Here is a 13,193-nt window from a genome sequence, read left to right as displayed (position 1 = left end):
TCCTCTTCTGACCCGATCACATTTCTCTTCTCGGTTCTTACCATTTAAGCTCAAGTCAGAATGTTGGTATGTCTAAGATGGGAGCCATTATAATCCTGGTCTCTTTTGGGAAACGTCAAAGCAATATGGTTGCCACCACAAGTGATTTGGTTGTATGCTTGGCTGATTTATTTGGATCATATCTGCCATTATGTATCCAGGTCAGGAACTGTCTGTGTTTTGAAGTGGACAGTGAAGCTTAATTAGGCTGTATGTGTGAAAAGTCAGATGTGTTTAAAGGGGGGAAATGGTCAAAAAAATAATAAGTGACCACATCCTCATCCATGTGCCTCAATCATGATTGTGACCAGAAAAGAGGTCATTTGAACATGTTTGGCTTTCGTAGTTTGGTGATCAGATCCCCTGGTCGCTAAATGTGTATGTGTGTTTGTGTAAGAAAGTATGCGTGCGTAACTTTATCGCAGGTCATGATTCTTTAAAGAAAACCAAAGTAGGAAAGCCATAGCTGCCAGCATGACCAAGGCATCTCTCGAAATTCCACACTCTCTTATGTTGGGAATGTGTTTTGCTGTTCTGTGAGAAGAATATGGGGTCGCTGTAATGTCTGAATATATGTACAAGGACATGTAAAACAAATCAAACAAGCAGGCAGTAAACTTAAATGGTTATTAAGACAATACCACATGTAACTGACAATAAACCTCTGTGTGTGTTAGGGTGTGTGTTTTAGACATGGAGAAAAAAAAAAGGTATTTTAAGCTGCATTTCATTTCTTTTCTCTTTTTTTTCCCCTGGTAAATCGTCTGGGCTAGTGTTGCATGATGTTTGTCGAGGCTGGTTGTATCTCTGATGTTCACTTCTGTGTTGCTGATACTCTCGCCCATCTCAACACAACACAGCCTCTGCTACATAATCAGAAATGGATCTTGTCCTTAGTTAAAAATGGCATTAAGATTCATTAAAAACCTGGACTTGCCTCATCGGAGACATTTAGCAGCTGAATACTGAATAACTGGTATTCAGCCACTAAATGGGTGACCCCCCCCCCAAAAAAAAAAAAAAAAATACCCACTTTGTTTCACTGTCACTGTTCCATTGTAGTGGCCAGGGAGTCCAGGCACACTCTTATAACCAGGAATTAGTGGTATTCAGCCACTAAATGGCTGATTTCTTCCCCCTTCAAAATCCCCACTTAATTTCTGAACTCACTGTTCCATTGTAGTGGCCAGGGAGAGTCCAGGCACATTCCTACAACCAGGACTTGCCTTAAGGAAACGTTCACCAAGACTATCCTGGTCAAGAGGCTGTGTGCGGCAGAGCTGATTTGTCTTCATCAGGACCTGGGTGGTGGTCCACATATTAGTCCCCCACTTAGCTGTCCCTCTCTGTGTCTCGTCACTGTCGTTCAAGCTTTCTTTGATGGTGCTTTTGCAGTCAAGATGAGTCTCCTCTCAGTCTTTAAGCAGATGTTTGTTTTGAATGAGAACTACACTTTTCTGTGTGTACAGTGTGATACTGCAAGAATAGTTTCTGTAAATATGTTTTCAAAAGTTGTAAAATATTTAAATAAAAGAAATATAGTATTTATACTAAAAAAAACCCGTATGGTGTATTCAATGAGTCCCTGAAATGAATGCATAAAAAGAGATGGTTGGGGAAGTGCACGGATAAGCCTGACAGTTAGCCTACCTACGCATTACCAAACAGCTGGGTGCTTCGTGCTTGATAGACTACAAAGCGTAATGTCAGGCACTGTACCTAAATCGATGATAAGAGTTGCACACGAATGTCAAATCGTTGAGTCGCTGGATGCTGCCGCCTTCCTTTCTACCCAAAGGCCTCCAAGTCACGCGTAAGCAACACACGGAGAGCGCTCAGCTGATCGCTCTGAAGCGGGTGGGGGTAGCCAGGACACCGCAATCACGTGGCAAACGCTGCGAAATGCGGCGCTGAAACGTGTGGAGAAACATTAGTGTAGTCTATGCACCGGGTCATATCACACATCTGGTGCTCGGCCATTAATGACATTCGCGCAAATATGCATCAAGCATGTGCCTGCCAACATCTGCGTAGCATATGGAACAGAATACACTGAACCCCTCTATGTCTATCGAATATGGACAGTATTGACATTCTGACATCAACATGCGGACATCCTCTGGGCTGTTGTCATATGTCAACACTTTGACAGCTAGCCTATAACATTACCAAAAATAACATGCAATTATGGCCATTTAATGGTTTAGTTCGCGCATATGTTAATTCATTGTAGGCTACAAGAGCAAGCTGCAAGCTCTAACTGGCGGCTTCAAAAATGAATCTAACCACAAAACACTGCAACAGTCGGCACTGCTCAATTTCACATTTACCCGAGAAACTAGTTTATAGCCATCTCCTGGTGTGATGGATGTACACAACAATATGATAATGCCACTGACTGCACATGGTATGGATAGGCATTGGTACTCATGATGTTGAAATAGGCCACTAGGCCTATAGATATCAAAACAGACAGGACTTAAACATCATCAGATGGTTAATGGATAGTAGCTAAATACTGCCATCATCCTGTAAGAGGCATGTACTACATCAGATGTATTTGTATGTATTTATTATTTTCAAAAAAACATGCAAAAGAAAAAAAAAAAGAATGACTTACAATTCCCATTCAAATTAAACACCAGAGATCAATATATCCCTGACACAAAATTACACAGATTCACAGTTGTAAATTCACATGTGAAACACTTTTTAGTAAAAAGCAGCTGATTGCAAACCAAGGCATTATTTAAAACTGCATAACAGACAAAACGGTAGCAGGTGCTTGTGAATGTGCACATCCCTATAATCACTTAACACTAATTAGAAAAAACTAAGAAAACAGACATTCACTTAATCAACTATTGTGGTATTGAAGACACCATGTTTACATAATTTCCAAAAGGCAAACAAAAAGATTAATACCCATCAAAAGTGAACAAGAATCTGATGTGAGAACATAAAAAAAAAAAAAAAGTGTTCCTGGCCCAATGTTAAAACAACTAAAAGCTTTAAAGACATTTAAAAGTTCAACAAATAAGCACCACACCTTTTAACAGTTCTATTATGTGAATGCAATCAAAAGGAACAATTCCATTCTCAATTCTCCCTCCCAATCCAACAATCAGATTAATACTTTTGGTCTTATTCATGATGCCTTTCCTCAGTGCAAACAATTAAAGTACTTTGCCATTAAAAACAGCCTTAAGACCAATGACAATTAATATTGGCACATCATAAGGACAGAAGTCCCCAGTCATACTCATAAATAAACTCAATAAAGTAGCAGCTGTGTCAGAAAATACCATAACTGGGTTTACACTCTTTTTGCTCACTCACCCACTCTCCATCACACAGACACTCAAACATACACAACAAACATTAGCTCATCTGAGTGAGGAATCTAAAAAACACAAAATGGCCAGTTCTGAGAGAATCCTGAACACATTGAAGGATGCATACAACATACCTTTGTGCCTCTCAAAATTGGACAAAAAAAAAAATTGTTTTCTTAAAAATGTTCCTCAAATGGAAAACCAACACCGGGCCCTTACAGGCAAGAAGCAATATTGCACAGGTGCTACAAACACCATTATGATGTAAGACACACTTTCCCACTTTTTTTTCCACACTTTTCTTTGAATTCATCCTGTTTGGATTGGTGTAATAAAGCCAAGACACCGTCTTAGTTCTGAGTTAGTGTGTCTGAGGTCAGAAAGTGGTACTACCTTTACCCTGCACGCAAAGGAAAAAAGATGCCATCTCAATCTTCCATTGGCAAATATGAAGACAACAGGTCTGAAAGGTTAGTAGCATTACAAGGACTAGTAGTAAGGCCCGATTTCCTCATAGCTTGCATATCCTGGCCAATTAGGGAAGATCCCATGAGAGCATCTGGGGCTCCCATAGCAGTCAAAGTGAATGCCCCAGTCACTGGTGTCATTTTGTATTGGACTTGTATTTTGGTGTTCTACCTTCAGCGAGGACGGAACGATCCTGTAGTTTTGCCCCTCATTGCTGTCCCAGTGTTGTACTCCGCTCTCCTCATAGAGGATGGCAAACTCGATACGCTCGTGCGGCCGCAAGTCACTGGGCAGGCTCACCTCGAAGGCGAAGGTGTCCCGGTTCTCGTCAGTGTAGGTGGCCTTCATGTACTGGCACGGCACATCGACGTGGCTCTTCCACGTGTCGTAGGTGATGCGCAGCTTGACCGACTTCTCGAAGGACAGATTCTTGACCTTCACCGTGCCCGCCAGAGCCCGCTCCTGGAGCGTGCAGTGCTCCAGGCAGACGTAGTCGCGCTCCAGCCGCTGGCGGAAGAGCAGGTAGTCGGATGACGGCTGGGTGAAGGCGAGGACCAGCGTGTCCTTCTCTGACAGGCTGAGCGCCGAGCGCAGAAGTTCCTGGATGTTGAGCGGGATGTCGATGGGATCCTCGAACTCTGAGAAGACTTTGATCCTGGTGAGAGCCATGCCCCTGTGGTCAGCAAAAGACACCTGCTTCTTCTTTGCTTTGAGTGTGCTCACCTCGTCCAAACTGGACCACTGCTGGGAGCAACCTCGTTTGACTGTTTGGCCTTCATCTTGGTTCAGACATGGCTGTAAAGCTTTTACAGGCCTGGAGCATCTTTTCCCATGGAAGTCCCCATTTGCCAGGAAGAGTGGCATTGCCAAGTCTACTGGCATGGCAGACTTATACGAGGAACTGTAGTGTGCACTGTATAAAATAAATAAATTCATTAGTCATCATTATCTGCTTGCATGTGTAGCAAAGAGCTTATGTTTTGGTAAAGGCTATTACATAACAGTATGGCCAAATGTCACATCAGTTTTACTTCTCAAATATTTACAAAGTAAACTGAAATGTATGTAGAGAAGTAGCTAAAATAGATTTTATCTAGGACAATCGTTAAATATTATCTAATAGTTAAATAGACCACACTAAACAGACACTTCTCCTCTGGCTCATGACATAAAAGATCTTTGCACATTAACAAGTTCCAAAGTTCATTCTTTCTTGGTCGCATTTCATAGTGACATTTGACCCAGTGCAGATCTTTGCACATTAACAAGTTCCAAAGTTCATTCTTTCTTGGTGCCTTGGTGTTAAAGCAGCTATACATTATAAATCTCTGACAAAAACAGAGTATCCCATTATCCCTCCACCAGCATGACCAAACAGTGGCAGTGCACAAAGCAAGGTCTATAAAAACATGTTTCAGTGACTTTGGTATGGAAATAAAATGACTGGCCCCTCTCAGAAAAAGATTCTCCAAAACAAAACATCTTTGGGATAAACTAGAACAGACATAGTGAGCCAAGCCTTTTTATCAGTGCCTAACTTCTCAAATAATATTCTAAATGAATGGGCAAACATTTCCAGAGAAATTCTAAAATCATACACTACTTTTGGCTACAAAGTGTATGCTGTGAAACTGTGCAATTTTTAAAAACTAATTTCTAAAAAAACTTTCATAGAAGCCGACATAGGATAGCCTACAACACTGCATAAAGTGTTAGTTATTAGAAGACGGAACATAAACGTGTCAATAACCTGGGCAGATGGTCGTTACAACAGCTGTATACATTAGGGCTCTCAAAATAACAAAAATTTTACGCTGATCAATCGCATTTCATAGTGACATTTGACCCAGTGCAGTCTGGCTATCATGACTGAAGGAGGCAGACAAGAAAGCACTGCTTTCAATGACACATTTAGCCTAGGCTTACATTTAATTAAGAACGCTCAGACCAATACTGTTGACAGGAGCATCAATCTACTTTTTCTGCAGTAGGCCTAAGGAACTTCCGTTGCCTACCATAGGAGTTCGTCAAGTCTGAAGTAGCCCCTCAATGCAAATCAATCCGGAGTTAGGCCTACGACAGAGACGGTTGATCAAGTTAACTATAGAATCTTTGCCTACGAGTTAGCACACCTCTTGATGATAAAGGCCGCCAGCCTTGTCAAAGTTAACTTTGCTAACGTTTTGCTGAGCCTACCCTATGACCGACTAAATAACCGACAAACTCCTGACTACATTTGTTGCACACCGAGACAAAATGTTTATACAAAAGTATGTAGAAGGTGGTAACATTTATTTCCATTCCAATGACTTCACACATTACATTTCCATTTGCACTTGTAGGCTATGCTGCTATAATTTCTTTGTTCCTACTATTTAGTTTATTTTCTTGAACTGCTCTCTCTCAGGCTCTGCTATTTTTACAGTGCATGAAAATGCACTGTACTGTTCTTCCTAGGCTTCTTCTTCTTCTTCTTCCAACACAGTTAATGCAGCTTCAACCGTTTAATGTAGAAACTTCATTCAAACTATGTTACGTAGGTCTTCCCTAGGAAATCTGGGCTTTGTATTTCTCATCTTTGTAACTTTTATACTTTTTAAACTATTAATAAAAAACCTATTCAAAATGTACCCATAGACTTAAGATGATATAGGCTAATCAGTGACTGATTCGAAACAAAGAGGCAACCATCAAAAGCCGAGTTAAGATCAAACGTCCAGATAAAATGTCCAGATCTTGCGTTTACATGAGTTTTCTCTATCAGTGACATGCACGCCAGGTCAAAATCAGGTAATTTATTTTCGTGGGTTTATCACTAGGTGGCAGGTCTCGTTAGAGCTCTTCCCAGAAACTTTGCAGGCAACACTTCTCAGGTCATAAAAGACGCAATATCTCCATTTCTAGAAAAAAAAAAAACAGGGATTTTGATGAAAACTAGCCACTGTTTAGCAGGATTTCTCAGGAACAGAGGCGTATAGAAATACACGGTTTGCACCCACTGAGAGCTTAAAGTCTCACCTTTCAAACGAGCCATTGTATGTGTTCATAGCTATAACACAGAATATGCTGTGGCTGTACAAAAATCATCAACAATGGTTTGGATTGCTGGCACTCTAGGACAAAGCTTCTGAAAACAGCTTGGCATTCAATGAGTTAAACCTCATCTACCTAGCAAATAATTTAACCATTTAAACTATCCACCTATTTAACTGTTCAGTTCATTCTAACTATATTAAACCTCATCTACCTAGCAACCAATATAGTTTGCTTTTACTCTGTATGATATTTTACATCATATTTTTTGCATTTTCATGCACTGCATTTCCTTCAGGAAATGCGTTTCTAGTTTATCCTGGACTGCCCCCCTACTGGATAGAAAAGGTGTAGTAAGTAAGTATATACTCTTTTGATCTCGTGAGGGAAATTTGGTCTCAGCATTTATCCCAATCCGTGAAACATACTCAGCACACAGTGAAGACAGTGAGGTGAAGCACACACTAATCCCAGCACAGTGAGCTGTCTGCTACAACAGCGGTGCTTGGGGAGCAGTGAGGGGTTAGGTGCCTTGCTCAAGGGCACTTCAGCTGTTCCTACAGGTCAGGGTTCGAACCGGCAACCCTCCGGTTAGAAGTCTGAAGCGCTAACCAGTAGGCCACGGCTGCCCATAGGCAACAACCTAGTAATTATGTGAATAAAAATCTACATGTTTGAATGGCCAAAAATAGGATAAATCATGGGTGGTATTCCACACATTACCTTGGTGTTAGGGTAGCCTACTCTGCACATGTAAGTGAGTGGTAACTTCAGTCATTTGCATTTATCATGCAAAAAATCTGACACCAGGCACTATGCTGATGCTTGACCCAAAGGGAAAATTATAATAAAAGAGAGACACGTTGAACTTTAAACTCTAGAATGTTGGTTTGGCTGTTCATTGATTCACTCATCTGCCAAACTTGTTTTTAAGATATGTTCATAGCAAAAATGGATGTAAGTGATTAATTTACATTAATTAATCACAGAGTGTGTCATTAATTAGATTATTTGTTTTAATCGATTGACAGCCCTAGTATACATACATCCATACTACAATAGACTATCACCAACAAGCTTCTGAAGACCGCTTTACTGGGATGAATCAGGACTGTGACTAGGCGGTCTGGAGCGACCTCTAGTGTTCACAATCTGAAGCGCACGCGAGTCCAACAGTCTTGCAAGTTTTACATCCAACACTAATTAGCGTTAAATGTAAAATAATTATCAATAATTTGAACAGTGATTGTCAATAATTTGATCAATTTAGGGTACCCTATACAAAGAAAGATACTGGATAGGCCTAGGGTATTTGCAAAAGCAGCAGTCACCCTGGATTAGTCTAGCCTACTCTGAGAATTTATCAGACCTAGATTAGATCTACAGGTTGGTTAAGCCAAAGTCTTTAAACTAATTGATTTCGAAAATTAACAAATAAATAACTTAGCCCTAATACAGGCTAAATAACCGCAGGAACAGTCTTTCCGACACAACGTGTAAATAAAAACGTGTAAAAAAAAAGTGCCATCAAGCTACAATAACGTCTAAAAATCCAGTGTAATCGTCATAACTATTCATTCGACAGAAAAAAATAATGCTGTCGTTGATATGGCCGCATTTCCTTGTGTTTAGAAGCTACAGGTGTAGGCAAAGGCTACTTTTCTTCCTGTTTAGTTACATTGTGGTCGCTTACGGATAGTTCGGTTAGATACAGATAAACGGTTCATGTCTACAAAGCGTGATTTAGATCTAAGCCTACTTAAAAAAAAATCACATTTCAAAGACCCAAACACAATAGGATATGACAAGACACTGTAGGGCCTACTTCCAATGATTTCTTGCACTTTAGTGATTTCAAGAAAGCCATTTAAAAGGCCTGCTCAACTGACTTAGTCACAACTCGGAGTGAGTGACAAACCTGCGTTTTAACTTACCAGGATAATTGGCGAAACAAGATAGCCTTTTGCCTGCTCTTCCTTATATTAGTGGCATGCTCTTTCTGTCTGCCGGCCCATGGTCAGTGGATTTGTCCGGGACTGCTACTTCCAACTCATTGAAGGTAATAATTCCCTTGCAGTTGGATCTACGTTACATAGGCTACCTTCTTTAGCATCAAAGTGGAACGCTCTCACGGTGTTAAGCCCAAGATCACACCGGGTGCACGTGGACATGTAGTATAAACCAATCACAGACGACTCATTAGGCATGCTGGTCTCATCCCATAGGGAGTGATCCATTGCCCTCTTTGGTATGTAAATAGACCTCTCCAGAATAAGTCCCGCCTCCGTAACATCCGTATCCATCCAACTTCCGGGCGTCGATTGTCTATGGGAAATAACATGGCGTTTCGAAATATCATACCTGTCAAACATCTGTAGGTAGCGAAGTAGAAAAAGCTGGTGGGCAGATTGGCCTACACACTTCTGCCATCTAGTTTCCACTGGGTTTTTTGATTGTCGGTGCCGTTAAAGTAGAAATATAGCAGTAAGAAGCACTAAGCTAGTGCACGCTTCAGACGCCGTGACTCCCCCAGTCAAGGTTGCATAGCAATAGCAATGTTTCATAGTTTGTCTTCACCGAAATGGAGTTCGTGACACCAGAGCCTGTGTACGGAGGTGGCACTAACCCTGCGTGAATTCATCATGTTTGATAGGTTGTTAATACATTCTGAAAACATTACTGTTCTGATCAAGGTCATGCAAAATAAAGCTATTGACTCAATACGATTCAGCCTCTGATTCCTAGTCTGCTTATCATTATCTGTTTTTCGTGAAAAAAAATCTCATCTCGTCATGTCTTTAGTTAGCCTAGAAATCTAGACGCACCCTAGCGGCGGCAAAATAATTTGCTCAGCCTGTACGTCTAGTATCAAACCATAGGGATTTCTATTGGCTGACGCCGTGGACGTCATCCAATCACAGCGCTCTATTTTGTTAGAGAGTCTTAAGGCGGGCTTAACAGGATGACGACAGTCCTGCGACGGTGAACAACAAGGAAGGTGGCTATGGTGAACGAAGAGCGGTTGTTTGAATCGGCATTGGCGTCAACTTTGGAGGAGTTGGACTTGTGCTTTTCTTTGAAAGTTGAGCAACAAAATGCACTTAAGTCATTCCTTTCAAAGAAGGATGTATTTGCCGTTTTGCCGACCGGATACGGATATGGTCGTAGCGCTGGCCTATTGCATGCCTAGGCAGTTTGAAAGACAATTCTCTGCCCGCCCCTTGGATTAAGCGAGGTGAATGGCTCGATTCCAGACTATACATTTCAATGATATAGGATGGCCCGCCAGGCTAGTCTTTAGTGTCTTTGTCGGCAATTTCTTTCTTTTTCAAATATCTCAATAACAGCTAACAAACTCGCACAGTCAAACCAAAGTTAAGTCATGTTGAAAAGAGGCTGAACCTTGCAAACGATTTACATTTATAGACCACTGAAACCACGCATGAATCACACATGAAAATGACCATCAAGTTAGATTGTGACTGGGTTGTGAGTAAGATCTAACGCCCTCCTCCGCCCGCGTACATCGGAACTAGCTCCCGGTTAGCATTAATAATCGTTTACTACTTAAACGGCACCGACAATCAAAAAATCCAGTGGAAACTAGATGGCAGAAGTGTGTAGGCCAATCGGCCCACCAGCTTTTTCTACTTTGTCACCTACAGAGTTTGACAGGTACGATCTTCCGAAACGCCATATTATTTCCCATAGACATTTGACGACCGGAAGTTGGATGGATACGGAAGTTACGGAGGCGGGACTTATTCTGGAGAGGTCCATTGAGTTTGTGGCACCAGAGCCTGTCTACGGAGGTGGCACCTGCATGAAATCGTCATGTTTGATAGGTTGTTAATACATTCTGAAAATGTTAAAGGGACACCAGGCAAGCCTGATGCTTTTTCTCTACGAAACTCCCCCTCGCTCGGTCTGAAGCTCTTTTTCCTTTTCTTTGCATCTTCCTTCAAGGGTTTTCACTACTTCTTCGCCGGCTCTTCCATTATACACACGTTTGCAACAATCGCTAGCGTTTCGTTAGACTGCCTCTGTGCTGTGGATGCAGGATGTAAACTGATCCTGCTTCGGTCGGCGGGTACGATACATTGAACTTGCAAGTGGGATATTCTTCCTACAGGCAGTAGGGGCGGGCGAGAGAGTCTTCATTCGCCCTGTAATAAGCCATTTAACCATATACCGACTTACGAAGATGAGTAATTAACACGAAAACGTTGCCTGGTGTCCCTTTAATGTTCTGATCAAGGTCAAGCAAAATAAAGCTATCTACTCAATACGACTCTACCTCTGATTCCTAGTCTGCTTATCATTATCTGTTTTTCGTGAAAAAAAAATCTCGTCTCGTCATGTCTTTAGTGTCTTTGTTGGCGATTTCTTTCTTTTTCAAATATCTAAATAACAGCCAACAAACTCTCAGCACAGTCAAACCAAAGTTAAGTTGTGTTGAAAAGAGGCTGAACCTTGCAACTATTTACTTTTATAGACCACTGAAATCAAGCGTGAATCACACGTGAAAATGACCATCAGTTAGGTTGTGCGCGAGATCTAACGCCCTCCTCCACCCGCGTACATCGGAACTAGCTCCCGGTTAGCATTAATAATCGTTTACTACTTTAACGGCACAGACAATCAAAAAATCCAGTGGAAACCAGATGGCAGAAGTATGTAGGCCAATCGGCCCACCACTCTTTTTGCGAACCTGTAAACACAACTCACTGCTTTACACTCAATTTCCAAATGATCAACACACTTCTGGCAAATCATACACATGTATGGCTATTATTTAAACTATTTTGCCATCTCTCTGGCACACTTTCTCATGTGAAAACTGTTTTAGATAATTAGTTCACTAATTCACTTTGCAATCAGCCTAAGCACTATAAATAAGCCACAGGTAATGTACAATGGGTACAATGGAGGGAGCAGGAAGAGTGAGAAGAGTAAGAAATAGCCCTTTTACAGACAAAAAAACAGTCTACATGTGGGGATATTGTCATGTCAGGCCTGGATACGTCATTCCAGAATATATTTTTCCCGGTGCCTTGGACTAGGACATTGCATGTGATGTAGACGGAATTTTGAGAGAGACGACTCGATGTAGACTGATTTGTTTTGTCTCAGTGAAATTGCTATTTTGTGTTTTGACTTGGAAAAACACACTTGTGTTTGTTTTGATGTGTGTAAATAAATACCAATACTTGAAGTTTGGATCCCTGTATGTTTACAGAACTATGACAAAAGTATGACCTCAAACTGACATAGTCTACCTTGTGCACAGAGAAAGCAAAAGCCAGATGTGGTTTTTATTCAGACCATCAGTGTGTAGTTGGCACACTGTGTGCTTACTATTGTGATGGCTTGTGTTTACTGTTTGATATGAAAACATAATTTTTACGAAGGTGTGAAGAGTTAAGCAAGGTGTGTTAGCTTTTGCAAGAGAACTACAATGTTTGCTGATTGGGTGAAAGGTTTTCCTATTTGTGTGTAGAGTTTTGCAAAGAAAGCCATAGTTACAAAAAATGTGCTTAAGCAATCAGAAAAAACTGTAATTACATTTTTACAATATGATTGCAGTTTGGTAGCCTGGCCTCCGCCTGCCTACGTACTTCCGCTCGATTTCTTTTCCCTACAGTACTCCGTCTGGAATTGCTCTCTTTCACTTCGTTTACTTCGGCAACTTGTCTCTCCGAACCAACCAGCGAACAGAGGGCGTTCCAAAAGTTTACGAAAGTTGCAAGCCTAATCGTTATCGTTGTGTCCCCCGTGGTTACAGTTTTTTCTGATTGCTTACAGTTTTTTCTGAATGCTTAAACACATTTTTTGTAACTATGGCTTTTTTTGCAAAACTCTACAGACAAATGGCAAAACCACTCACTGAGTTCGCAAAACTAAAAGCACAAACACTGCTTTGCACACAGTTTGCAATTTTGTAACACACACCTTGCACAACTATAGCCACAATTCACTGCACAGCACTCTTTTTGCTGAACTGTAAACACAACTCATGCTTTACACTCAATTTCCAAATGATCAACACACTCCTAGCAAAACTATACACATGTATGGCTATTATTTATGCCATTTTGCCAACTGACAAAAGTATTACCTCAAACTGACATAGCCTACCTTGTGCACAGAGAAAGCAAAAGCCAGATGTGTTTTTTTTATTTATACCATTAGTGTGTAGTTGGCACATTGTGTGCTTAATTATTGTGATGGCTTGTGTTTACTGTTTGATTTTAAAAACACCATTTTTCTGAAGGTGTGAAAGAGTTAAGCAAGGTGTGTTAGCTTTTTCAAGAGAAC

At 41.0% G+C, this 13,193-nt stretch overlaps 1 protein-coding gene across 1 annotated transcript; it reads right to left on the bottom strand.

Moving 5' to 3' along the window:
* Positions 1 to 2,610: 2,610 nt before the first annotated feature.
* Positions 2,611 to 9,083, bottom strand: ppp1r3b (protein phosphatase 1, regulatory subunit 3B). The gene is made up of 2 exons (XM_048258895.1): positions 8,810 to 9,083; positions 2,611 to 4,755 (listed from the first exon to the last, which is right to left on the bottom strand). The coding sequence occupies exon 2, from the start codon at positions 4,722 to 4,724 to the stop codon at positions 3,864 to 3,866; it is 861 nt and encodes a 286-aa protein (XP_048114852.1). The 5' UTR covers positions 4,725 to 4,755; positions 8,810 to 9,083; the 3' UTR covers positions 2,611 to 3,863.
* Between the last annotated feature and the right edge of the window lie 4,110 nt (positions 9,084 to 13,193).

This window comes from Alosa alosa, chromosome 12 (genome assembly GCF_017589495.1).
Source record: "Alosa alosa isolate M-15738 ecotype Scorff River chromosome 12, AALO_Geno_1.1, whole genome shotgun sequence".
In the NCBI taxonomy this organism is placed as follows: Eukaryota; Metazoa; Chordata; class Actinopteri; order Clupeiformes; family Clupeidae; genus Alosa; species Alosa alosa.
The sequence above is the reverse complement of the archived record's forward strand: the minus strand, read 5'-3'. Positions and strand labels throughout refer to the sequence as shown.

What these genes read in the sequence shown, in the direction of transcription:
- ppp1r3b (XM_048258895.1), bottom strand. Translation starts at nt 4,724, where the DNA reads ATGCCAGTAGACTTGGCAATGCCACTCTTCCTGGCAAATGGGGACTTC.